The sequence below is a fragment of the Tachyglossus aculeatus genome, chromosome X4, assembly GCF_015852505.1.
Source record: "Tachyglossus aculeatus isolate mTacAcu1 chromosome X4, mTacAcu1.pri, whole genome shotgun sequence".
NCBI classification, from domain to species: domain Eukaryota; kingdom Metazoa; phylum Chordata; class Mammalia; order Monotremata; family Tachyglossidae; genus Tachyglossus; species Tachyglossus aculeatus.
In genome coordinates this window covers 43,153,632-43,180,902 of record NC_052098.1, presented here as the reverse complement: position 1 = coordinate 43,180,902, position 27,271 = coordinate 43,153,632, and the positions used below count along the sequence as shown (strand labels likewise).

General features: G+C 44.6%; 1 protein-coding gene across 1 annotated transcript in view; it reads right to left on the bottom strand.

Annotated features, from left to right (window-relative positions):
• DTWD2 (DTW domain containing 2) overlaps positions 1–27,271 on the bottom strand; it is a 175,912-nt gene that overhangs the window by 66,108 nt on the left and 82,533 nt on the right. The window contains exon 4 of the mRNA XM_038769851.1: positions 24,071–24,263. Within this exon, the coding sequence (XP_038625779.1) occupies positions 24,071–24,263 (193 nt within the window). The remainder of the gene's footprint in view (positions 1–24,070; positions 24,264–27,271) is intronic.

Below are 27,271 nucleotides of genomic sequence, written 5' to 3'. Positions count from 1 at the left end.
CTCCCAGGCCCGTGCTCTATCCACTACGCCATGCTTCTTTTGAGACCAGCTAAGCTACTAAGGGAAAAGTCATGCCACCTGTACAGTAACAATCGGAGAAGCAGTCTAAAGGAAGGCTTGCATTTGACTTGTCCTGAAACACACGAAATGAAAAAGGATTACATATTTTAAGAATTTACACCAAAGAAAATAAGGCTGACCAACTCTTGCTGGCCCAAGTCACATGAATGCATTTAAAGAGCTAGTTTTGGTATTCAAAGTTGACGCTATGGATGAGGATTCACAAGGGTGGATGAGGTTGAAAGTACTCCTTTGATTTGTTTGTACTTGCAATGGCCGGCACTGTTTTGGAACCTACCTGTTCATCTCCCAACCTTACACAAGCCTAAATTCCGGGAGAGCAACCCCTCTCCTGATTATCACACACCAAGGTGCCTCTCGCTGGCTACTGCTTCTCAATAGTCTGTTGCTACACCACAGTTTAAGACTGGACTTCCAAGTGATGGTTCTCTCCTCCACTCGATTCACTCAATCGACAGTACTTACCGAGCACCTACTCTGTGCAAAGCACTGCACTAAATGCCAGGGAAGGATTCGATGAAGGATATTCATCAGGGGGGCTCACAATATAAAAGGGAGGGGGGTAGAAAGGTTGGATGTGTGACAGGCACATGAGCACTGTACTAAGCCCTTGGGAGAGTACAATACAACAGAGTTTGTAGACACATAGGCATATGTGTCTTCCGACTCTGTTATATTGGACTCTCCCAAGTGCTTATGCAATGCTCTACACACTGTAAGTGCTCAGTAAATACCATTTTTTAATGGTATCTGTTAAGCACTTAATATGTGCCAGGCACTGTTCTAATCAGGTTGGACACAGTCCCCGTCCCACATGGGCTCACAGTTTTATATCCCCACATTGCAGATGAGGTAACTGAGGCCCAGAGAATAATAATAATAATAATGGCACTTGTTAAGCGCTTACTATGTGTGAAGCACTGTTCTAAGTGCTGGAGGGGATACAAGGTGACCAGGTTGCCCCACGTGGGGCTCACAGTCTTAATCCCAATTTTACAGATGAGGTAACTGAGGCTGAGAAGTTAAGTGACTTGCCCAAGGTCACACAGCATACATATGGTGGATCAGGATTAGAACCCACAACCTCTGACTCCCAAGCCCGTGCTCTTTTCTCTGAGCCATGCTTCTCAAGAAGTGAAGTGACTTCCCCAAGGTCACACAGCAGACAAGTGGTGGAGCCGGAATTAGAACTCAGGTCCTATTGACTCCCAGGCCCAAGCTCTATCCACTAGGCCATGCTGCTTCTTATTGATTTAACGATGGATGGCGCCTCCAACTCCTCACCAAACATCTGTGACCGACCTGACTTATCTTCTATCTCTCCCAGCACATAGAAAGCATTTAACAAATAATAATAATAATGGTGGCATTTGTTAAGCGCTTAATATGTGCCAAGCACTGTTCTAAGTGCTGGGGTAGATTCAAGGCAGTCAGTTTGTCCCATATGGGACTCAGTCTTAATCCCCATTTTACGAATAAGGGAACTGAGGCACAGAGAAGTTAAGTGACTTGCCCAAGGTCACACAGAAGACAGGTGGCGGAGCCGGGATTAGAGCCCACGACCTCTGACTCCCAAGCCCGTGCTCTTTCCACTGAGCCACGCTGCTTACCAAAACCATTACTTTATTATACGGTTATTGTGATTCCTGCACCCCAACATTAAAATGCCTACCTACCCTGTGGTCTTGGCTACAGGAGTGTCCCCCAAACATCTCTCATAGTCACTGGATGAGCTATCCACCAGGATCCCCAGGACCCCAGATTTGGAGCCTGGCAATGGAGAGTGCAGAAAAATCTCACCAGGACACCCGGAAGCAGTCAGACTCCAGGTTGCACTCAGTACAGTGCTCTGCACATAGGAAGTGCTCAATAAACACCACTGACTGACTATTTACCAGATCACTCAAAGCCTTATTACGGTCACATTTCCTCCAAGAGGGCTTTCCTGATTAAGCCTTCTTTTCCCCAGCTCCCTCTCCCTTCTGTGTCATCTCTGCACTTAGATCCAGCGCTTAGAACAGTGCATTGCACATAGTAAGTGCTTAATAAATGCCATCATTACTATTATCTGTACCCTTTGGGGACACTTGATATTCGCCCCACCCTCAGTTTCCCAGCTCTTATATACATAGCTGTAATTTATTTAGGAAGCTGAATGGCCCTAGTGGCTCTACCACGTGCCTGCTGTGTGACCTTGGGCAAGTCACTTAACTTCTCTGTGCCTCAGTTCCCTCATTTGCAAAATGGGTATTCAATACCTGTTCTCCCTACTTAAGAGTGTGAGCCCTATGTGGGACCAGATTATTTTGTATCTACCCTAGCACTTAGTATAGTGTTTGGCACATAGTAATCACTGAACAAATACAACTATTATTATATATATATGTAGGCATACAGTAATGTCTATCTCCCCCTCTAGACTGTAAGCTTGTTGTGGTCAGGGAACGAGTCTACCAACTCCGTTGTATTGGACTCTCCAAAGCGTTCAGTACATTGTTCTGCACACAGTAAGCACTCAATAAATACCATCAATTGATCAATTGGTAGTTGTAGTAGTAGCATTTATCAGCTAGGTGAAAAAACTGAAAATTGTATACCACATCTTCACCTCCCTTAATGGAGGTGTGACTTGGGGGTCCTGGGCAGGCTGCTGTCCCTTTAAAAACTCTCCCCAAACTGAGCACAAAATAACTGGGAAAGTGACTTGTGAAAGAACCTATTTGAAGGACACACAAGAAACTGGATTTTATTTATTCATTCAATCGTATTTATTGAGTGCTTACTGTGTGCAGAGCACTGTACTAAGTGCTTGGGAAGTACAAGTTGGCAACATATAGAGACGGTCCCTACCCAACAGCAGGTTCATAGTCTAGAAGGGGGAGACAGACAACAAAACAAAACATATTAACAAAATAAAATAAATAGAATAAATATGGATAAGTAAAATAAATAAATGGAGTGAAAAATACATACAAACATATATACATATATACAGGTGCTGTGGGGAGGGGAAGGAGGTAAGGCGGGAGGTTGGGGACGGGAAGGAGGGGGAGGGGAAGGAGGGGGCTCAGTCTGGGAAGGCCTCCTGGAGGAGGTGAGCTCTCAGTAGGGCTTTGAAGGGAGGAAGAGAGCTAGCTTGGCGGATGTGCAGAGGGAGGGCATTCCAGGCCCGGGGGAGGATGTGGGCTGGGGGTTGACGGCGGGACAGGCAAGAATGAGGTACAGTGAGGAGGTTAGCGGCAGAGGAGCGGAGGGTGCGGGCTGGGCTGTAGAAGGAAAGAAGGAAGGTGAGGTAGGACGGGGGCGAGATGATGGACAGCCTTAAAGCCAAGAGTGAGGAGTTTGTGCCTGATGCGTAGATTGATTGGTAGCCACTGGAGATTTTTGAGGAGGGGAGTAACCTGCCCAGAGCGTTTCTGCACAAAGATGATCCGGGCAGTAGCGTGAAGTATAGATTGAAGTGGGGGAGAGACAAGAGGATGGGAGATCAGAGAGAAGGCTGATGCAGTAATCCAGTCGGGATAGGATAAGAGATTGAACCAGCAGGGTAGCAGTTGGATGGAGAGGAAACGGCGGATCTTGGCGATGTTGTGGAGGTGAGACCGGCAGGTTTTGGTGACGGATTGGATGTGAGGGGTGAACAAGAGAGCAGAGTCGAGGATGACACCAAGGTTGCGGGCTTGTGAGATGGGAAGGATGGTAGTGCCGTCAACAGTGATGGGAAAGTCAGGGAGAGGGCAGGGTTTGGGAGGGAAGATAAGAAGTTCAGTCTTGGACATATAGTTCAGTCTTGGATTTGAGAGAATAAAGATTAAGCTGCAGTTCCCAAAGAGTGACACGGGTTATAGAAAGCCAAAATGCAGGTTTGCTGGAATGAACATTGTAAAAAAGAGAGTCGAATGGAGGAGATGAAGTAACAAAGATGGACAGGTTTGTTTCATCTATCTGCCTCTCCCTACGTAGGTGGGTGAGTGGGGGGGGGGGGGTGCAAATGTATGTCTACGTGTTATCTCTAGACTTGATGTGGGCAGGGAGTATGTCTATTGTTGTACTGTTTTCTCCCAAGTGCTTACTACAGTGCTTTGCACACAGTAAGCACTCAATAAATACAACTGAATGGATCTCTACCTCTCAAGGCTGTACCTCTGCCCATCATCTTTACCTCTCCTTACTCCTACAATTCCTTGAACTATTGGTTTGTCCCCTTAAAGCACTTTAAAAATTAAAAGCAGATGGTCTACAGATGGATCTAGAAAAAAGGTCACCTGACAAAGCAAAAGTAGCAGAAGGAGTTGCATTGAATGATACGGGCCAGGATTATTTATTGAATACTCACTGAATAGTCCCCTTCCATTAACTTACAGAATCTGTATTTAACTTAATAATAATAATAATGATAACTGTGGTATTTGTTAAGCGCTTACTATGTGCCAGGCACCGTACTAAGTGCCGGGGTGGATACAAGCAAATCAGGTTGGACACGGTCCCTGTCCCACATGGGGTTCAGTCTGAATCCCCATTTTATGGATGAGGGAACTGAGGCCCAGAGAAGTGAAGTGACTTGCCCAAGATCACCCAGCAGACAAGTGGTGGAGCCAGGATTAGAACCCATGACCTTCTAACTCCCAGACCCATGCTCTATCTTCTATGCCATGTTGCTTCTCCAGTAATTTCCAGTTACTAGATTGCCAGTGTGCCCTTGATGTTATTATCAATGCTACACACCTGGAGAGTTTCCAATACTCTACCAGTCTCAGCTACGGGAGGGAGTCAGGCAGAGGCTTATCAATTCCATTCCTAGCTTGGCCAGTGGCTAGAGAGTGGAAGGCAATTTGCTACAAGTCAAAACTCACCCGTGCTGGGCAGCAGCGGCATGGGACAGAGTCGAGGGCGGAGACTCGAGTTTACTGCGCAGAAGGCGGCAATGGTAAACCACTTCCGCATTTTGGACTCACTACCAGAACAACTGCAGATGGAGAGCAGGGCATTGCGGGAGAGATGTGTCCATGGTGTCTCTATGGGTCGGAAATGACTAGACGGCATAAGACAAGATCCATAGTTTAGTTCGCCAGGTATAGCGTAAATGCTTCTCCCCACTCAATCTCACCATCAGTGAGGTCATTTTCCAACCCGAGGAACAGCTACATGGCGGTAACGGCCCCAGTCACCGAGAAACACTGATCCTAGTTGAAAACTGCGTAACTTGTTGGTGTCAGAAGCCCTGTGGGATTCAGTAAGTCTCAGTGTTTGGCTTGGACCTCTAGCTCACCCCAAAGCAGCTGAAATACCTAGGGGACTGGAAGGCAGGTCCAGGATAACAATAATAATAATTCATTCAATCGTGTTTATTGAGTGCTTACTGTGGTGGTACAGAAGCCTTTACTATGTGCCAAGCACTGGACTTACACCCTGGGACTGATACAAGAACAATCAATCAATGGTATGTATTGAGCGCTTACCGCTTGCAGAGCATTGTACTAAGCACTTGGGAGAGTACAATATAACAGAGTTGGTAGAAACGTTCCCTGCCCCCAATGCGCTCATCAGGTTGGGCACAATCCTCATCCTACATGGGGCTTGCAGTCTATGCGGAGGGGCAACAGGCATCATCCCCTTCATCTCCATTTTACAGACGAGGAAATTAAGGCACGGAGAAATAAAGTGACTTGCCCATGGTCATACAGCGGGCAAGGGGCAGAGTTGGGATTTGAACCCAGGTCCTCTGACTCCCAGACCTGTGTTCTTTCCACTAGGCCACTCCGCTTCTCTTCTCCCTAGGCCCCCCTGCGACCAAAACAAAGTAATAATAATAATAATACTTGTGGTATTTGTTAAGCGCTTACTATGTGCCAGGCACTGTACTAAGCTCTGGGGTAGACTGCAGCAAGCAAATTGGTTTGGACACATTCTGTGTCCCGTGTGGGGCTCCCACTCTCAAGCCCCATTTTACAGATGAAGTAACTGAGGCACAGAGAAGTGAAGTGCCTAGCCCAAGGTCACACAGCAGACAAGTGGCAGAGCTGGGATTAGAACCCATGATCTTCTGACTCCCAGGCCCGTGCTCTGGTGAGGAATCCTCAGTGGTGCCCTAGGATGGACCAGCCCTATTCCAACTCCGAAGGATTCAGGAACCACCAGAGCAATTGGGTGGCTTTACCAAGTAAAAGAAATCATTTGACTCACTGAAGTTCACTTCCTGATGATCGGCATACCCTGTCCAGATCAATTCTTCTCAGAAAAATAAATCTCAGATCGTGCAGTTGCAATCACTGATAACCCAACTTGAGCACTACGTAGGATTAACTTTAAAGAAAAAAAAACAAAGCTCTTTAAAAAGGGAGTTTGTGTGGGTGTCATCGTAGAGCCGATGAGACACGGTGAACAAACTGAAAAACACTTCTACAGAAAGTACTCCAAAGAGCCTAGCAGTTCAATAAACACATTAAAGAATTAGCCCCGTCCTCTGTTCTGCCTGAGAAATATATATATTTTGGAAGATACTTTGATCCCAGTAGAATCTGAAATGTAAAATGGAGAATCTATCTTCCTGATTATAACACGGCCAGAAGATGAATTCACAATTATAATCCTCTCTTGGTTCTGCTGCTATTCGCGGATGTTTACTTCAAGAATGTTTGCCTGCGGTTCGATAAAAATCTTCTTCCTGTGCTCACCGCATCCTTTCCTTCGGCTTCTGGAGAAATTCTCATTGAAGTCACAGGCAATGTTACCTGAGTATGGAGAGGATAAGGAGGACTGTTCTCCCTGCACTACACACCGAAAGTGCTCAAGGAATACGAGCCATCGACTGATTGGGGGAAACGTAATAAAAGAGGAGTAGAAAGGATGGGGTGGAGGGGCAGCTTGTTGCCAGCAGTAAGGGAGAAAGAGAGGATCGCCTTCTGAGTAAAATAGATTGTGAACCTCAGAAAGGCAGAGCGATCTGGTTACCTTCAAGAAAAAGATCGACCCCAGTCACAAAGGACAAAAGAGGATTGCCCGTGAGCGATGGAGAATGGCGATTATGAAGATGCAGAAGAGTGACAGTCACATAGGAAGATTCCTTGGGGATCTATGTTTGTCTTCCTCATTGGAGTGCGAGCTTCTTGTGGACAGGGAATTTGTCTTGTGCTTTCCACTTAGTACAGGGCATTGCGTTCATTTGAGAAGCGGCGTGGCCTAGTGCAAAGAGCATGGGCCTGGGAGTCAGAGGACCTAGGTCCTAATGCCGGCTCTGCCACTTGTCTGCTGTGTGACCCTGGGCAATCACTTACCTTTTCTGTGCCTCACTACCTTGGTAGTGTTTTTAGAGCTGTGCTCACTCCTTGCAAAGGCTTATAAAGATTTGAATAGATTTCCTATCAAATTCTTAGAAATAACAATTATTTTATGCTAACTCTGAAGTTACTCAGAGGGATTCAGTCTGTAAGCCCCACGTGGGACATAGACTGTGTCCAACCTGATTATCTTGTAACATCCCCAGTGCTTAGAACAGTGCCTGACACGGTAAGCACTTAACAAGTACCATAAAAACAAAAACAAATTCTCCTTGACAAAGGTCATGACAGCTGAACTGACAGTGACCTTATAAAACAACTCCATAAAATCTACCCAGAAGGCGGGCAGGGGAAAATGGGTTATCCACCACCTCTACATGCAACCCTCAGCCAGAAGCACCCCAAATTCATTCATTCAATTGTATTAATTGAGCACTTACTGTGTGCAGAGCACTGTACTAAGTGCTTGGGAAGTACAAGTTGGCAACATATACAGATGGTCCCTACTCAACAACGGGCTCACAGTCTAGAAGGGGGAGACAGACAACAAAACAAAACATATGGACAGGTATCAAGTCATCAGAATAAATAGAAGTAAAGCTAGATGCACAACATTAACAAAATAAATAGACTAGTAAATATGTACAAGTAAAATAAATACAGTAATAAATCTGTACAAACATATATACAGGTGCTGTGGGGAGGAGAAGGAGGTAGGGTGGGGGATGGGGAGGGGGAGAGGAAAAATGGGGCTCAGTCTGGGAAGGCCTCCTGGAGAAGGTGAGCTCTCGGGCTTTGAAGCAAGAGAGCTAGCTTGGCGAATGTGCGGAGGGAGGGCACTCCAGGCCAGGGAGAGGACGTGGGACAGGGGTCGACGGCGGGACAGGTGAGAACGAGGCACAGTGCTTAGCGGCAGAGGAGAGGAGGGTGTGGGCTGGGCTGTAGAAGGAGGGAAGGGAGGTGAGGTAGGAGGGGGTGAGGTGATGGAGAGACTTGAAGCCAAGAGTGAGGAGTTTTTGCTTGCAAATTATCAATGATCTCCATACCTGGCAACCCAAGAGATGTTGGAGACAGGGTGGATCTGTCTTTGGGATGGAACCTGGAAGAAGCAGCATGGCCTAGTAGAGCTCAGGCCTGGGAGTCAAAAGGACTTGGCTCCATCACCTGTCTGCTGTGTGACCTTGGACAAGTCACCTTGCTTCTCTGCATCTCGGTTACCTCATCTGTAAAATGGGGGTTAAGACTATAAGCCCCATGTAGGACAGGGACTGTGTCCATCCTGATTAGCTTGTATCTACCCCAGGGCTTAGAACAGTGCCTGGCGCATAGGAAGCACTTAAAAAAATACCATGAAGTAGGAAAAAAAAAAGACTCATTAGCCACAGTGCCAATGTGGAATGGTCATGCTCGCCTGTTTCTAATAAACTGCTTCACACCCCCTGATCAATCAATCAATCATATTTATTGAGCACTTACTGTGTGCAGAGCACTGTACTAAGCACTTGGGAAGTACAACTAAGCTCTAGGGAAGTACAATGTGTCAGCTCGTTATTTGGATAAATATACTGAGATGCTGCGGGAGGATTGTGGGGTTTTTGGGGGGATGGGGGGTTTCAATTTACAGGGCCCCCTTATCTTGATGATGAATCCGGAGAGCTATCCATTCCCCATCGCCAGTGACCTTTTTGCAGCCCTGAAGCCCTTAACCAAAGAGGCTTTCACATGACAGCATGTATGAAGAAAATCTCCACATATATGCATCCTAAACAATAGGATGCTCTTTTGCCAAGAATTCAGTCTCCCAAGAAGTGAACATTAAAAATGCATTTTCCAGAGTTGCCCTTTGTTGTATGGTCTGAAAAATCCTGCAATACTCTAGCCTTGATTAAACAAATCACTGGAAGACCTATATGGTTCCCTCAGCTCTCCCAGTGGTCCTAATCCTGGCAGGGAAGACTTGGATTCTAATCCCTGCTCTGCCACTTGCCTGTCGTGTCACCTGGGTGGGTCACTTCACTTCTCTGCGCCTCTGTTTCCTCCTCAGTAAAATGGGCACTTGCTATCCGTTCTCCCTCCTCTTTAGACTAAGAGCCCCATGTGGGACAGGGACGGCATCTGACTGCATTGCATCTACCTGAGGGTTGGTCACGCAAATAATAATAATAATACTGATGGCATTTGTTAAGTGCTTACTTTGTGCAAAGCACTGTTCTAAGCGCTGGGGAGGATACAAGGTGATCAGATTGTCCCACATGGGGCTCACAGTCTTCATCCCCATTTTACAGATGAGGGAACTGAGGCACAGAGAAGTGAAGTGACTTGCCCAAAGTCACACAGCTGACAATTGGCGGAGCCAGGATTTGAACCCATGACCTCTGAATCCCAAGCCCATGCTCTTTCCATTGAGCCACACTGCTTCTCATAAGCAGCACAGCGTAGTGGATAAAGCCCAGGCCTGAGAGTAGGAAAGGTTCTAAAGCCGGCTCTGCCACTTATCTGCTGTGTGACCTTGGCCAAGTCACTTCACTTCTCTGTGCCTCAGGTACCTCATCTGGAAAATGGGGATTGAGACTGTGAGCCCCACGTGGGACAGGGACTGTGTCCAACTCGATTTGCTTGTATCTACCCCAGCACTTAGTACAGTGCCTTGCACATAGTAAGCATTTGAAAATACTATTATTATTATTAAGCTATCAAAAACTACTCTACGACTACTGTTACACACTCTTATTATTTCTGAAGTAACCCTGATTCTTCTCATGTCCGCTTGAGTGACAATCAAAAAACTCTATGGTCTCCCACCTCTCAACAAGACTTGTAGCACTTGCATTTCCTAGGACTAATACTAATTCGATATGTTCTCTCAATGAGACCAAAAGTAATTTGGCATCTGGGGTTCATGCGTGCAGTGCTGCTAAAGTGGGCTGCCCTCAAAGGCTTGAGCATAGGATTGGCCCAAAGCAGCAGTTCTTTGAGCCGAAGTCACCACAGTAAAGTTAAAAGGATTGCTGGTAATCTCGTAATTTCCAGCTGCGATAAGTAGGACACCTGTGAATTCAAATGGACCATTTTCATATTTTATGGGACTTACTGAATCAAGAGTTTAATGCCATTAACCATGCCCATGAACCAGGCTATTCTATCGAGGGGAGAACACGTGGAACTGTCCTTCCTACCCTACTATGATGGCAATTCTATGGCTGCATTAACAATAATTACTCTTTCTAAGAGGAAAAATAATGAGACATCACATTGCTAATAAACTGCACCAAGTACATAAACTTGCAAAATGGAATTTATCGAGACAGCAAAGTGGACTACCTTCTTGATGAGGACCCTCTCCATTTACCCTTTTTCTGAAAAACAACAAAAAACAAACACACTCAGATTACTGTCAGTGAATATAATGACTTTTCATCTTGTCACGGTTTCCCATACAACAGAACCAGCTCCCAGGAGGATGAGCTGTGGCACAACAAAAAATATGCTCAAATCAACCAACCAATGAATGGAATTTATCGAGTGTTTACTGTGTGCAGACCACTGAACTAAGCGCTGGGGAGAGTACAATATAACGGAGTTGGTAGATACATTCCCAGCCCACAAGAAGCTTACAGTTTAGAGGGGGGAGACAGAAATTAAAATACATTACAGATAGGCATGTAAGTGCTTACTGTGGTATTAGTTTGTTTCTGTAATTTCATATACTTATTACTGTATAACAATAAAAAAATTAGAAAGTGTTCAAATTACTCTCTTCACCCAGTATACATCCAACTGTATCACTAAGTGAAAAAGATTGCTTTGTCCTGTGACACCCTGATTGTACATTCTGTAGTCACTCAGTCGACTGTATTTATTGGGAACATACTGTGTGCAGAGAAAGTACGATCTAACAATGTAAAAGACACATTCCCTGCCCACGATAAGCTTACAGTCTGGTGGACAGCATACATTCTGCATGAATAAGATAGGAATCACACGGTATTTATGGTTTCAAAGAGATAGCTTTAACTGGATGTGGTGATTGGGTCATATTCGAAAGGTTTCTGAACTTGGCATTTGCCAACAAGTATTTACATTTTCGTGGGCAATATTTAACCGCTGAATTTTGCCTCCAAAAAGTGCTAAAAATTATCTATTTATATCGATGCTACTGATGCCTGTTTACTTGTTTTGATGTCTGGCTCCCCATTTCTAGACTGTGAGTCTGTTGTGGGCAGGGATTGCCTCTCTTTGTTGCTGAATTGTACTTTCCAAGCACTTAGTGCAGTGCTCTGCACACCGTGAGTGCTCAATAAATACGACTGAATGAATGAAAAAAAACATTTCAGTAGTTTTTTTAGAGCTCTGCTCCCTCCTTGCAAAGGCTAATAGGGGTTCGAATAGAGTTCCTATCAAATTCTTAGAAATAACAATTATTTTATGCTAACTCTGAAATTACTCATATCATCACTGCCTGAAAAAATGTCACAACATAATAAATACATGGACACCTCCGAATAAGAGTGCTTGAATAAATGAATTAATGAATAGCAATTCAGGGTTTTGGCACACAATATTTCTGCAACTGCCTGTGTCTATGGCAATAGTGATTCCTCTGAAGGAAATTACAGTCATCATGTGATGAAAGAAAACTGAGAATGTTAATGCATGAAGGCATGTGACTTTAACACAATATACAATTTTGACAAGCCTACAGCCTCAAGAAATTCCAAAAATGTGGAAGAATGCAAAACAAGGCTAACAATGCTTAAAGAAACACTGAGTGATCAGGCAGTTCCCCAAAACCAAACAAAGATTCACCGCGGTGAGCTCAACTCCGGGTTGTAGAACTCAGACCCTCAACTAATAACAACTGTGGTAGTTAAGCGCTTACTATGCGCCAGGCACTGTTCTAAGCGCTGGGGTAGATACAAGATAATCAGGTTAGACAGTCCCTGTCCCACACAGGGCTCATGGTCTTAATCCTCATTTTACAGATGAGGTAACTGAGGCCCAGAGAAGTGAAGTGACTGGCCCAAGGTGACACAGCAGACAAGTGACAGAGCTGAGATTAGAACCCAGATCTTTCTGACTCTTAGGCCTGTGTTCTATCCACGAGGGCATACTGCTTGGCAAGCAAAATCCAACAGGAAAAACATTGAAGGGCACCGAACTGTGCCAAGCGAGTTTGGATCTTGAAGGTGAGCCAACATTCTGCACACTTCATATCTTCCCATATAATGTAGACTGGAAAGTGGGAAAGGAATGTGCCCCCTTCCTCTCCTTCAAGGGGATCAATCAATCAATCAATCAATCGTATTTATTGAGCGCTTACTATGTGCAGAGCACTGTACTAAGCGCTTGGGAAGTACAAATTGGCATCACATAGAGACAGTCCCTACCCAACAGTGGGCTCACAGTCTAAAAGGGGGAGACAGAACAGAACCAAACATACCAACAAAATAAAATAAGTAGGATAGAAATGTACAAGTAAAATAAATAAATAAATAGATAAATAGAGTAATAAATATGTACAACCATATATACATATATACAGGTGCTGTGGGGAAGGGAAGGAGGTAAGACGGGGGGATGGAGAGGGGGACGAGGGGGAGAGGAAAGAAGGGGCTCAGTCTGGGAAGGCCTCCTGGAGGAGGTGAGCTCTCAGCAGGGCCTTGAAGGGAGGAAGAGAGCTAGCTTGGCGGATGGGCAGAGGGAGGGCATTCCAGGCCCGGGGGATGACGTGGGCCGGGGGTCGATGGCGGGACAGGCGAGAGCGAGGTACAGTGAGGAGATTAGCGGTGGAGGAGCGGAGGGTGCGGGCTGGGCAGTAGAAGGAGAGAAGGGAGGTGAGGTAGGAGGGGGCGAGCTGATGGAGAGCCTTGAAGCCCAGGGTGAGGAGTTTCTGCTTGATGCGCAGATTGATCGGTAGCCATTGGAGGTTTTTGAGGAGGGGAGTAATATGTCCAGAGCGTTTCTGGACAAAGATAATCCGGGCAGCAGCATGAAGTATGGATTGAAGTGGAGAGAGACACGAGGATGGGAGATCAGAGAGAAGGCTAGTGCAGTAGTCCAGACGGGATAGGATGAGAGCTTGAATTAGCAGGGTAGCGGTTTGGATGGAGAGGAAAGGGCGGATCTTGGCAATGTTGCGGAGCTGAGACCGGCAGGTTTTGGTGACGGCTTGGATGTGAGGGGTGAATGAGAGAGCGGAGTCGAGGATGACACCAAGGTTGCGGGCTTGTGAGACGGGAAGGATGGTAGTGCCGTCAACAGAGATGGGAAAGTCAGGGAGAGGACAAGGTTTGGGAGGGAAGACAAGGAGCTCAGTCTTCGACATGTTGAGCTTTAGGTGGTGGGCGGACATCCAGATGGAGATGTCCTGAAGGCAGGAGGAGATGCGAGCCTGGAGGGAGGGGGAGAGAGCAGGGGCAGAGATGTAGATCTGGGTGTCATCAGCGTAGAGATGATAGTTGAAGCCGTGGGAGCGAATGAGGTCACCAAGGGAGTGAGTGTAGATTGAGAACAGAAGGGGACCAAGCACTGAACCTTGGGGAACCCCCACAGTAAGAGGATGGGAGGGGGAGGAGGAGCCTGCAAAAGAGACTGAGAAGGAACGACCGGAGAGATAAGAGGAGAACCAGGAGAGGACGGAGTCTGTGAAGCCAAGGTCAGATAACGTGTTGAGGAGAAGGGGGTGGTCCACAGTGTCAAAGGCAGCTGAGAGGTCGAGGAGGATTAGGACAGAGTATGAGCCGTTGGATTTGGCAAGCAGGAGGTCATTGGTGACCTTTGAGAGCGCAGTTTCCGTGGAATGAAGGGGACGGAAGCCAGACTGGAGGGGGTCGAGGAGAGAGTTGTTGTTGAGGAATTCTAGGCAGCGCGTGTAGACAACTCGTTCAAGGAGTTTGGAAAGGAATGGTAGGAGGGATGGGGACAATCTAATGAAAGCCTGAATAGATTAAGGTTCTGTGCATCCAACGAGGCATCTCTCTTGCTCTGGCCCCATCCCCTTGCCTACCTCTGGACTTAAAATTGGTTACAACACTTGGAGTTTCCAGGAAGAACAGTACTGAATAAAAGCAAACAACATTCTGACTGATTAAACATGCTTTCTAGTTCTAGAGAATAGAACTAGAGAGAGAATAGGGTGTACACATTTAGATGGACACAGCTTTAAATTAGATATTATAAATGCTTTATTTAATGCCCGTCTCCCCCTCTTAACTGTAAGTTCGTTGTAGGCAGAGAATGTGTCTGCCAACTCTGTTGTATTGTACCCTTCCACGAGCTTAGTACAGTGCTCTGCATACATTAAGTGCTCCGTAAATACCATTGATGATGGTGAACAGGGTGGTTTTAACTTCTTTCCATTAAAACTGTCAACATCCTTTAATAATTTCAATTATTTTAAGATGCAACTACTCCAAAAAAACTCATAGAGCAGTTGTTCTCCAAGTTTGGTCTGCAAAGCACTAGTGGTCTAAGGGGATCCTCCAGAGAAAAAGAAAAAGGAGGAGGAGGAGGAGAATTGTGGTATTTGTTAAGTGCTTGCTTTGTGCCAAATAACTAAGCGAAGGTGTAGACACAGCATAATTAGATCAGACACGGCCCCTGTTCCACATAGGGCTTACAGTCTAAGGGGAGGGAAAACAGGTATTTTCCCCTGTTCTCCCTCCCAGGTATTTTATTGTCAGTTGACAGATAAGGAAACTGAGGTAGAGAGAAGTTGAGCATCTTGTCCAAGGTCAAAACAGCAGACAAGTGATAGAGCTGGGATTAGAACCCAGGTCTCCTGACTCTCAGGGCTGTGCTTTTTACATTGGGTCATGCTGCTTCCCATAGTCCATGAATATTAAATGACCATGGTTATACCCAAATTATCCAATTGTGGCCACAGACCTGGTGGGAAAGCAGCATGGCTTAGTGGAAAGAGCCTGGGCTTGGGAGTCAGAGAACATGGGTTCTAATCCCGGCTCTGCCACTTGTTTGCTGTATGACCTTGGGCAAGCCATTTAACTACTCTGTGCCTCAGTTACTTCACCTGTAAAATGGGGACTAAGATTGTGAGCCCCATGTGGGACAACCCAATTACCTTGTATCTACCCCAACACTAAGAACAGTGCTTGGCACATAGTAAGCACCTAACAAATACTGTAATTATTATTATTAAAATAAGATAACATCCTCACTTTTCACTTTCCTGCAGGAATAATGTGGGAGGATATATCCCCACATCACAGCTCCGGGGTTAGCTGAGCCAGCAATTGTGGTACTGGTAATCTCTACTGATGTGAAGTTTAAGCAGCACTGACGCAAGGAAAAAGATGAAAAGCTTGGGTGGGGGGGTTGGGGGTGGTCGTGTGTGTGTGTGTGTGTGTGTGTGTGTGTGTGTGTGTGTGTGTGTGTCAAACACCTTCCTCTCCCTCTCAACCTCTGAAGTATTTTCATTGATTTGAAACAAGTGATTAAAGCCCATCTCAACATACATTAAATAATGACAGGTCTATTTAGCATAGATAATGCAGAACTCTAGTCTATTAGCACTAGGTACCTTCTTGTGGCAAAGAATGTAAAGAATACCACATTGAAAATTGAGAAACCATACATATTTACAGAGCTGACTAACTAGATCTGTTTTTATCAATATTTTAAATATCTTTATATTGTGTTGGTAAAATGCACACACTTTATGATAGTTCCTATAGGAAACTCTACTGCATTTTGTTTAGAGCTCTTGCACTTAACACTATCTTCATCGGACCAATTAAGAATGTTATCCATGGCATAGCTATATGTACTTATGTGTTCAGAAAGAAACAAAGTCAGAGCATGCTCTTTGAGAGACAGAGAGTGAGTCTACTGTGCAGCAAACCATGCTTTATAGAGCAGAAATAGCATTCACCCTTTTATACATTATAAGAAAAGACCAACCACAGACATGATATCCAACTTCTGCATTCAAGCATGCTCATTATCATCACCTAACTGCCATACTCACCTCTCAGGGTCGCACCTGGAGAGTTTCCAGTACTCTACCAGTATCGACTATGGGATGGAGAGTCAAGCACAGGCACAGAAGCAGCATGGCGTAGAGGATAGAACCCGGGCCTGGGAGTCAGAGGTTGTAGGTTCTAATCCCGTCTCCGCCACTTGTCAGCTATGTGACTTTGGGCAAGTCACTTAACTTCTCTGTGCATCAGTTACCTCATCTGTAAAGTGGGGATTCAAACTGTGAACTGTTGTCACCTGATTACATCGTATCTCCCCCAGCACTTAGAAAAGTGCTTGGCACATAGTAAGCGCTTAACAAATACCATCATTATTATTATTATATTATTATATCCATTCCTTTCCTAGCTTGGGCAGTGGCTAGCGAGTGGAAAGCAATCTGCTACAAGTCAAGATTCACCTGTGCCAGGCAGCAGAAGCATGGGAGAGAGTCGAGGGCGGAGACTCAGGTTTACCGCATGGAAGGAGGCGATGGTAAACTGCTTTTGTATTTTTACCAAGAAAACTCTATGGATATGCTACCAGAACGATTGCAGATGGAGGTGGGGGCAATCTGGCAGAGAAATGTCCATGGCGTCGCTATGGGTCAGACACCCAGAGCGATGCCATGGACACATCTTGACAGCATAAGACAACAACAATGACAACTGCCATACTAAACATCGAATGACGAAGCAGGATCACCAACAATAAATATGTCAGGGCACGGAACAGTTGGGATGTATCAGTGGTACTCGGACAATGACACCATGGAATGCAGCAACCGCTCTTTGAAAAGTAGCTTCTAGACGATCGTGAGGCAAAAACGAACACCCTAAAACAGTATTTCAGATAACAGGTGCAATACCGCAATAAAGGATCATCTTAGACTGTGAGCCCACTATTGGGTAGGGACTGTCTCTATATGTTGCCAACTTGTACTTCCCAAGCGCTTAGTACAGTGCTCTGCACACAGTAAGCGCTCAATAAATACGATTGATGATGATCATCATCATCATCTGTACAATCTTTTTTTTTCATTTGTTAAGCGCCTACTATGTGCAAAGCACTGTTCTAAGCGCTGGGGGGGATACAAGGCGATGAGATTGTCCCACATGGGGCTCACAGTTTTAATCCCCATTTTACAGATGAGGTAACTGAGGCTCAGAAAAGTTAAGTGACTTGCCCAAGGTCACACAGCAGACATGTGGCGGAGCCGGAATTCGAACCCATGACCTCTGACTCCAAAGCCTGGGCTCTTTCCACTGAGCCAAGTGTGGGAGAGACAGTGGGTTACACATTCGTCTTCTCAGCATAGGTAGATCCATTTTTCTGTCTAGTGCCGTCTTTGAACACAGACGAAGAATATCTAGGTGTACCTTATTATTCGCTAACTTTGCCACAGCAGCAAACAATTCAACCATCAACACCGGGCTCTATGTCTCCCTGACATACTTTCTTCCAGGCCCATGTAAGGACCCTTGACCACAACACGGGCCTGGACACAGGCTTCAGTGGTGGGGACGAGTTTTGGGGAACCAAACCCTATTTTAACAATAATGTTGTTAAACTGCCATTTACAGTTTATACACTGCTACTGCTACAAAAGCTAAAATGGAACCGTGTTGGTCACTGAAAATCAGCAAAACTCTTGAACTGGATAGCCTCAGTCTGCAAAGGGTTATAAAATGGAGGGAAAAGATGCAACAAATAGACATAAATGTGCAACAAAAGGTTATTTTTCTATACCTGTGGCATGTTCAAAGACCAATTTCAGACAAATGTTACCTAAATCTACCTATATTGTAACTAGAGAAGCAGCATGGCCTAGTAGCAAAAGCTGTTGCTTGGGAGTCAGAGGACGTGGGTTCTAATCCCAGCTCTGCCACTTGCTGCTTTGTGACCTTGGACAAGTCACAACTTCTCTGTGCCTCAGTTACCTCATCTGTAAGATGGGGATTAAGACTGTGAGCCCCACATGGGACAACCTGATTACCTTGTATCTACCCCAGAGTTTAGAACAGTGCTTGGCACGTAGTAGGTACTTAACAAATACCATAATTATTGTTATTATTATTAAATCATCATCGAATAAAAAAGGTGGTGCATATTAATTTGCATTTTCTTCTTGGAACATTAACTATGTTTTGAAAACTTTTGAAAATCTACATAACCAGTACTCTTTAAGGCCACGTTGAAATTAGATAAGAATCCATAGGATTTTGTCAAAATGTAAGGCCTATGTGACCATTCAAGTGTGATTTCTTCTTGGGGCTGTTTATATTTTCCCTCACATGACTCATTTTTATTCCTATCATATACAATTGAGGACATTTCCCAACTATTCCTAAAACTTCATATCATTACCAATAACGCATTAAAGCATTTTTTTCAAAGCAATATATCCCCGAGAGACCGAAATGTGATTTGTGGAAAATGGTTCTTAATTTTCAATGACTGTCCAGATAGAAATCCCAGGTAAATTTTATAAACGTTGCCAGAAAAGAACATAATTAAATTACGAGGTCAACAATACTAATTCCTAATAACTGAATTGAAATGAATACGGGCATGTGAACTGGAATGGCTCTGAGTTGAATGCTAGAGAAAATCATTGGAAACTACTGCTAAGGTTTTCATTTCACATGAAAACCTTAAGTGAAGTGAATGAAAGCTCTGACTTTGCCTCATAACGCAAAATTGAGCTCTTAATGCACAGGTCAAGGCTGCTAGAAATTACTTTTAACTAGCACATCAAAGTCCCCTGAACCTTCTTTCTAAAATGAGTTGCCTTTGAAGGATTACAAAATCTCTGCAAATAGTAGCCTTCTGAAAGTTTTGGGGGAGATGAGTTTTCTGACATATATTTGGTCATTCATTCTGTATATGGCACCCACGGTCATCATTTCTGTAAAGAAGGAAAGGCCTAAATTCAAAAAATACAAATCTCTCCATAAAGTATTCTCCCCTAGTGATTCACAAAACGTTATGTACTGGAACCCAAAATACCATAGGAAAATCAGCAGACAGAAAAATATGAATGAATTACAGTAATAGTATCCTAAAACTGAAGGCAGCCAGAGATTTTTGAACTCCTTTTACTCACTCTGTACTGTCAACTGGTCCCCTTTTTTAACCTACCAACCTAGGTAATGTTATAGAAAACATTTTCTTTTTGAATTTTAAATATTATACTTTGGGAAAAGGATGAATGAGAGGCAGAGTGCAGTATGTAGCAATTATTCTTAAACCTTTTGAAATCTTTTCATGAAGCTGTGCATTAGAGCATTTTCTGCATTATCTAGATATAGTATGTCATTAATTTGAAAGTTCCACGTCAACTACATATGTAAACCACATTTTATTCTGAAGAAAATTCAAGTGTTGGTTAGAACACCACTATTTCACATATTTCTGCACAGAAATAGGAGATATTTTTCTTTATTGAAAAAGGCTTTCCAGTGCCCAGGCAAATGACATATTTTAGTTTTTTTAATAACTATTTCATTATTACATTCTGATGAACTATCTAGGCAAAAGTGACCATTTCCATTAGTCTTAAATAAATCATGCCTGTTTTAAAAAAATAAGCTATTCTTTTCTGGCTATGTTTATTCTTCATTCTGCTTCAGAACAAAAGAATGGCTCTTTTTAGTCTTGAAATCAAGGCTCTTTTGTTGGAATTTCAGATATTTACAGCCCTGAGCTTTTAGAATCAAGACCCTGGGAGACATTTATGGCCCTCACTTTTACTGAGATGACAAAAGATGGATACATGAGTCTTCCGATCCTCAGTAACAGGGATGATCAAAACCCGCAACATTCAAATAAAGCTATGCAATTCAGCAAATGCCCCCAAAGAGGGCTGTATGGAAAAAACGAGAGGTTAAGAACTTACACATTTTGCAGGACATTAGCATTTACTTCCAGGCATGAAACCATTCACTGGGAAATTTTAATGAGAAAAAAAACTCCTCAAACTCATTAATAAGTAATAGATAATGGGAAGTCAAAGTGCTTTCATTCTGAAATTCACCCAGTTACAGAGTTCTGGGGACTGAAAGGGAGAAGACATTTTCCCGAAAGCCTGGGGGTCTGGAAGAGTTTTCCCCCTGCTTTTCAACTAGCAAATCGTTGTACTTCCCAAGCACTTAGTACAGTGCTCTGCACACAGTAAGCACTCATTAAATATGATTGAATGAATGAGATTCACATATTTGTCAGATCCTTTTAGTGCCTTCTTTATCCAGCTTTGCCATAACTACTAAAGATGGGCTTGGGAGTCAAAGGAGAGGGGTTCTAATCCCGGCTCCGCCACTCGTCAGCTGTGTGACCTTGGGCAAGCCACTTAACTGCTCTGTGCCTCAGCTGCCTCATCTATAAAATGGGGATTAAGACTATGAGCCCCACATGGGACAACCTGATTACCTTGTATCTGTCCTGGTGTTTAGAACAGTGCTTGGCACATAGTAAGCGCTTAATAAATACCATAATTGTTATTATTATAAAGGACCTCTGCCTGCCCTCCTTGACTCTAACAGAGTTCCATTTTCAAGGTCCCAAATGAAGGAAAGGGAAATAAAATAAAAATTCATTCTTATTATATAATATTCATTGTGACCATGCAAAATTAATGGAATGAATTCCTAGTGAATCTGTTTATCGAATTTATCCAATTTCTGTATTGAAAGACCCAAGTATATCATTTAAAATAACACATGTCAAAAATTGTGAAACAGAAGACAGCCATGCTATAGAAATACTTTCAAAAGTGTTTCCTCTCTGGTACCTGGAGGTCTTAATTTATTATTATTATTATCACTTTAGGCAGAGAGTTGATACTATGCTGAAATAAAAATTGGTCTAGACTATATCAAAAGTGACTTTCTGGCCTTTTATTCCAGCAATTTACCTCTCTATTCCAAATATCCAATATTCCTTAGTGCAAGTATATGAAGTTTTCTATTATGTGGTAATGTTACTCCTTTATTATAAAGAAAACTGACATTCAGCCATTTGTGCTTCTTACCCTGACCCCCTCCACCTGATGCCTGCAGAACAATGTGCTCATTGTGTTAGGGAAATTGGATTAATTTGATTCACTGAAAAACATGACAGCTGAGGAAGAGCTGCTGCTCTGTTAGAGACACCAAACAATGTATTCTACTTAGAAATACGGCTATTTGTTTGGCTAGTGCAAGAAAACTTAAAGGGTAACCAGCAAAGACAGAACCACAGGTTAGGTAGTTTTCTTAGCTATGCTAGCAACCCAGTAAATAGCACTACCACCAGTATTACCTTCAAAAATGAAGGATTAATACAAATGTATGTGCATTGGGACAGCAAGGAATTGTTTAAAATAAATGGACTAAACTCCAATGGGACAAGCCGCGTGGTCTGGTGAAAAGAGCGTCGGCCCGGGAGTCAGAGGACCTGGGTTCTAATCCCCATTCCACCGCTTGTCTGCCAAGTGGCCTCGGCCAAGTCACTTCACTCCTCTGGGCCTCAGTTCCCTCCTCTGTAAAATAGGGATTGAGATCATGAGCCCCGTGTGGGACTGGCACTGTGACCAATGAGCAGCTTGTATCTACCCCAGTGCTCAGTACATCACGGCACGTCGTAAGCCCTTAAGTAATACCATTAAAACAAAACAAAACACAAGATCCAAAATAGAAATGAACGTTCAACAAGTTCACTAGAGGTTAGGAGGGCCCCTGGCTACAGTGGGGGTTTAGCACTCCCTCATCTCTCGGCATTCCTTCTTTAGCTACTTTAGGTCCCGTTCTTTTCCTTTTCTTCCTCTTCCTCCACTTCAGCCTCTGCTCCTACATATCCTGCTGCTACTGCTCCTCACCTTCAAACTACTGACAATGGAGCTTCTTGTTCCTCTTCTGTCCACTTGCTTGTTGGTTTTTGTTGGGGGTTTTTTCATGGTATCTGTTAAGTGCTTACTATGTGCCGGGCACTGTACTAAGCACGGTGGTAGATGCAACCTAATCGGGTTGGACACAGTCCATGTCCCACATAGGGCTCACAATCTTAATCCCCATTTTGCAGATGGGGGAACTGAGGCTTAGAGAAGTGAAGTGACTTGCCCAAGGCCACACAGCAAACTAGTGGCAGACTCCCAGGCCCGTACTCTATCTACTAGACCATGTTGTTTCTCTGTTCTTCTTCCTCCTCTGCTAGAGCTCTTCCTTCCATCAGTGAGGCTTCTGCTTTGCTTCCATGCTCCTGTTCCACTGAGATCCAAAGACATTTGCCTTCTCTTGTGTTAGTTTTAACCACTGGCAACATACGGGAACAGCATACCAAAGCTGGAGTGTTGGAAAAGCTGGAGTGATACCAATAGGGAAAGAGGATGGAAAAAGAGGAGAAACAGGAGAGAGGCAGAAAAAAGAGCAGTAATTGAGCGACCTTGGTGAAGAAGACGGTGAAGAGGAAGATCAGCAGGAAGAGGAGGTAGAAGAAACAGAGGAAGAGAAAAGAGAAGAAAAAAAATAGGAAGAGGAGATAGAGGAAGAGGAAAAGGAGAAGGGAAGGAGGAGTAAAGGAAAACAGAACAGAAGCCATAGTGGACATAGATGTGAGAAAAAAGTGGCAAGAACAGCATTCAATCGACTCTCCAAAACCTGCCAGTTCTTCCTAGATGACATCTCCTGAATGTGCCCCCTCCTCTCCCCACAAAGTGCCACCACCCTGGTGCAGGATCTTGTCATATTGCTGCTAGACTATCGCATGAGCTGCCTCACTGGGCTTCCCGCCTCCAGCTTCTCCCTCTCCTCCTCTGCCCCCAATATGCTTCCTAGACCATCATCTCCTCTAAGTGATGCTTGGCCAACAACTCTTCTCTCCTCAAATCCTTCCACTGGCTTCATGTGTTCTTCCCCGTTAAGCAAAAACTCCTCGGAATTAACTTCAAGGCTCTCCACCAACTCGCCCCATCTTACCTGTCTGCTCTCTTCACCTACTGTTCCCCACTTTCCTCTCATCATTCCAGGTGGGCAAACCTAACCGTACCTCATTCGACTCTCCCGCCTCCATCCCCTTACTCACACCATGCCCCCCAACTCGAAGCTCCCTTCCTCCCCGAATGTCAAAGTTGACCCCCACACTCAAAGCCCTCCTAATATCCCCCACTTCCTACAATTAATTCCCAGAACTCTGCCTCGCAGAAACCTACCAGCCATCTTCTAGCACTGATGAACTTATTTATACTCATACGCTGCACCTTTGTATATACATGATTTCAACTGAACATTCAAATATTTATCCTGATGACTCTATTTATAAACATTTCTGAGTCTGACTTCCCTCCTTCGAGTGTAAAATCCTCATGGGATTCTTCTAAAGCAACATGGAATCCAGCTAACACGTGACAATTGATAGAATATGTAGTATAGATCGCGGCAAATCACTATAACATTGCACGAACCCTGTAATTCAATTACAGACTACTTCAAAGACTACATTAGAGTAAGCTGTGAATCACCTGCCAAAGATGACTAGAATTAGGAATCCCTAAGAACCCGCACGAATCTCTGCTACCATTCTTTTGCCCAGCAGTGAATGTACTGAAATGGAAATACCACATCAAGCGAACTGCACTTGAATTGGATAAAACAAAAACAAGATTTTCCACAAAAACAGCTTCCTAAAACTGAATATCATGGGTTAGGAAAGTACACAGGAGCCTCAAAAAGTGTTTTAAAAATGTGAGAAACAATCCACATTACCTGCTTAGGCAGTCGAAACAGGGAGTTCTTGTAGAATATGTCTTTAGCCTGGCTCCACGTCCCATCAATAATGATGATGCTCGAAGGACAATTAGGAAGACTTGGTGCCAATTCCTCCAAATTAGCTGCTTCTTCACCCGGATACAAAATCAATGTACTGGAGTTTCGGCAAATGGCTGACAGTTCAGGATCTCTAAAACCAAGGATAAAGCTGTTTAATGCCTTGGGCTAAAAGCAAAACAAGTGTATATGTGTTTATACAATAAACATATTCGGTCAAAGCTTTGGTATCAACTAGAAAGCTCTACCAGCCAGCATTTCTGATGACAGCTAATTCAAAGGTGGATCTATCACTGAGGAGGCACAATTCAGGTGTTTATGATGACGAGAATAAGCTTGAATCCTCCCCACGGTAGTGAGGGGGTTGATAAAGCCGAGTTGAACCCACAACTCTCCTGGAGCCCCGGGTGGAGTCTCTCTTGGGAAGTACCAAAGATGGGCAACCCTCATGCAACTGCTGCCCATCAGGCTGGTCTGTCAGCTGCTTTCAAGGGCCTCTCCGGCTTACCATATAGCAGCTGCTGGGGAAACCTGTTGCCGGCTAATCTCCTCACATGTTCTACGCGGCAAAGCCATTTTGCTAGGAGCCCTGCTTCGATCCCAAGGGGCTGATTATGTCCCAGGACCTCACTGCTGGTAATCTTGTCCCCCATTTTGATGCTGAGTGTGGTGGAAGTGCAGGGAATGTGTCTGTTTATTGTTATCTCTCCCAAGCGCTTAGTACAGTGCTCTGCACACAGTAAGCACTCAATAAATACCACTGGCTGAACGACTGACTGCAATAACTCTAGATGCTGGATGCATCTGCCATATTCGGTCCCGGTCTCCAACCCCGAGCCGGCCTTATAGTCCTTTAACATGGTATGGACTTTGATTTCGCGTTGCCACCATGCTCTGGAGTGCAGGAGGCAGAAAGCTACGCTGCCCTTTATGATCCTAATTTCTATCTCTTTGTCTCTCCGTGCATTGCTGCCTAGTCTGGGGGTAGCAGAATTGGATGGCAGTGTTACGTTCCATCCCGGCCAGTGAAAATCATTCGTTACGTGAGGGGTAACCCTAGGCCTCTTCTGACTCACTGTCAGCCTGTACTGCTGTGCCAACTCTGCAAAGCGATTCAAACTACAGACATACTAATCACCCCTCAAAATAATAATAATAATAATTATTATTATGGTATTTGTTAAGTGCTTACTATGTGCCAAGCGCTGTTCTAAGCGCTGGGGTAGATACAAGGTAATCAGATACAAGGCTCACAGTCTTAGTCCCCACTTTACAGATGAGGTAACTGAGCCACAGAGAAGTTAAGTGGCTTGCCCAAGTCACACAGCAGACAAGTGGCAAAGCCAGGATTAGAACCCACGTCTTCTGACTCCCAAGCCTGTGCTTTTTCCACTAAGCCACACTGCCTAAAAACAACCACTCCTGTAAGTTCGATCCAGTGGCTAGATCCAATTTGATCCAGTGGCTACAGCCTGGACCTGGGAGTTAGAAGGACCTGGATTCTAATCTTGTCTGTTGTGTGACCTTGTGCAAGCCACTTCACTTCTCTGTGCCTCAGTTACCTCATCTGAAAAATGGCGATTAAGACTGTGAGCCCCATGTGGGTCAGGGACTGTGTCCAACCTGATTAGCTTCTACCTACCCCAGCGCTTAGAACAGTGCTTGACACATAGTAAGCACTTAACAAATACCATCATTATTATCATTACCTCCAGGATACAACCTGGCTTGTCGGATGGGTGCCTTATTCCACAGACATGCCTGACCAGCCCTGATGTTCCAGCCGAGTTCGAGTCAATCCACCCCCTCCGCTCTGGGATGAAATTAAGCAATCAACAATGAATGGATCTGGGAGGAAGCAGTGTCTACAATTGTCAGCTTGTCAATGCAGTGAAGAGGCGCCTGTGAGATAACCAAATTAGTTGGTGAAACAGAGAGGCAACTTAATTCAGGAATGGAGAGGCTTGTCTAGTGGGAGGCCGGAGAACTGGGTTCCAACGTTGACTCCGCCACTTTCCTGCAGCACGACTTCATGCTCATCCATGGCCAGGGCACGTGTCTACCAACTCTGTTCTATTGTGCTCTCCCAAGCGCTCAGTACAGTGCTCTGCTCACAGAAAGTGCTCAATAAATATCATTGACTGATTGATGACCTTGGGTAAGTCACTTAGCCTCTCTGTGCCTCGATGTCTTCACGTGTAGAAGAGGGATTAAAAACCTGTCCTTCCCCTTATGCTACGAGGTCCATGTGGGACAGGAACTGGCTGTATTTGTATCTACCCCAGTGCTTAACACAATACATGGTGTATCTCATTGAGGAACCGCTATCTAAAAAGGTCCTCATTGAACTTTGATGATCCAGTACATCATGAGCATTCATAATGCTGAACCAGATGAAGAATTTAGGATTTAGGATGAAGATTTAGGATTTTGCCATTACTAAATCCTGTCAGTTCTACCTTCGCCACATCGCCAAAATCACCCCTTCCTCTCCATCCAAACTGCTACCACATTAATGCAAGCACTTATCTTATCCCGCCTTAATTATTGTATCCGCTTCCTTGCCTACCTCCCTGCCTCCTGATCTCAGTCCATCCTCCATTCTGCAGCCCGAATCATTTTCCTTCAAAAACATTCAGACCCTGTTTCTCCACTCCTCAAAAAACTCCAGTGGTTGCCCATCCACCTCCGCATCAAGCAAAAACTCCTCACCATTTGCTTTAAAACACTCCATCACCTTGCCTGCTCCTAACTCACCTCACTGCTCCCCTACTACAACCCAGCCCACACACTTGGCTCCTCTGGTGCTAACTGTCTCACTGTACTTAGATCTCATCTATCTCGCCGCCAACCTCTCACCCACATCCTACCTCTGGCCTGGAATGCCCTCCCTCCTCATATCAGACAGATAATTGCTCTCCCCCACTTCAAAGCCTTATTGAAGGCACATCTCCTCCAGGAAGCCTTCCCTGACTGAGCCCTCCTCTCCTCTTCTCCCATTCCCCTCTGAGCCACTCATACTTGCTCCTTCATTCATCCTCCCTCCCTTCCCCACAGCACGTATGTATATATCTGTATATACCTGTAATTTATTTATCTATTTATTTAGTTATATTAATGTCTGTCTCCCCCTCTATACTG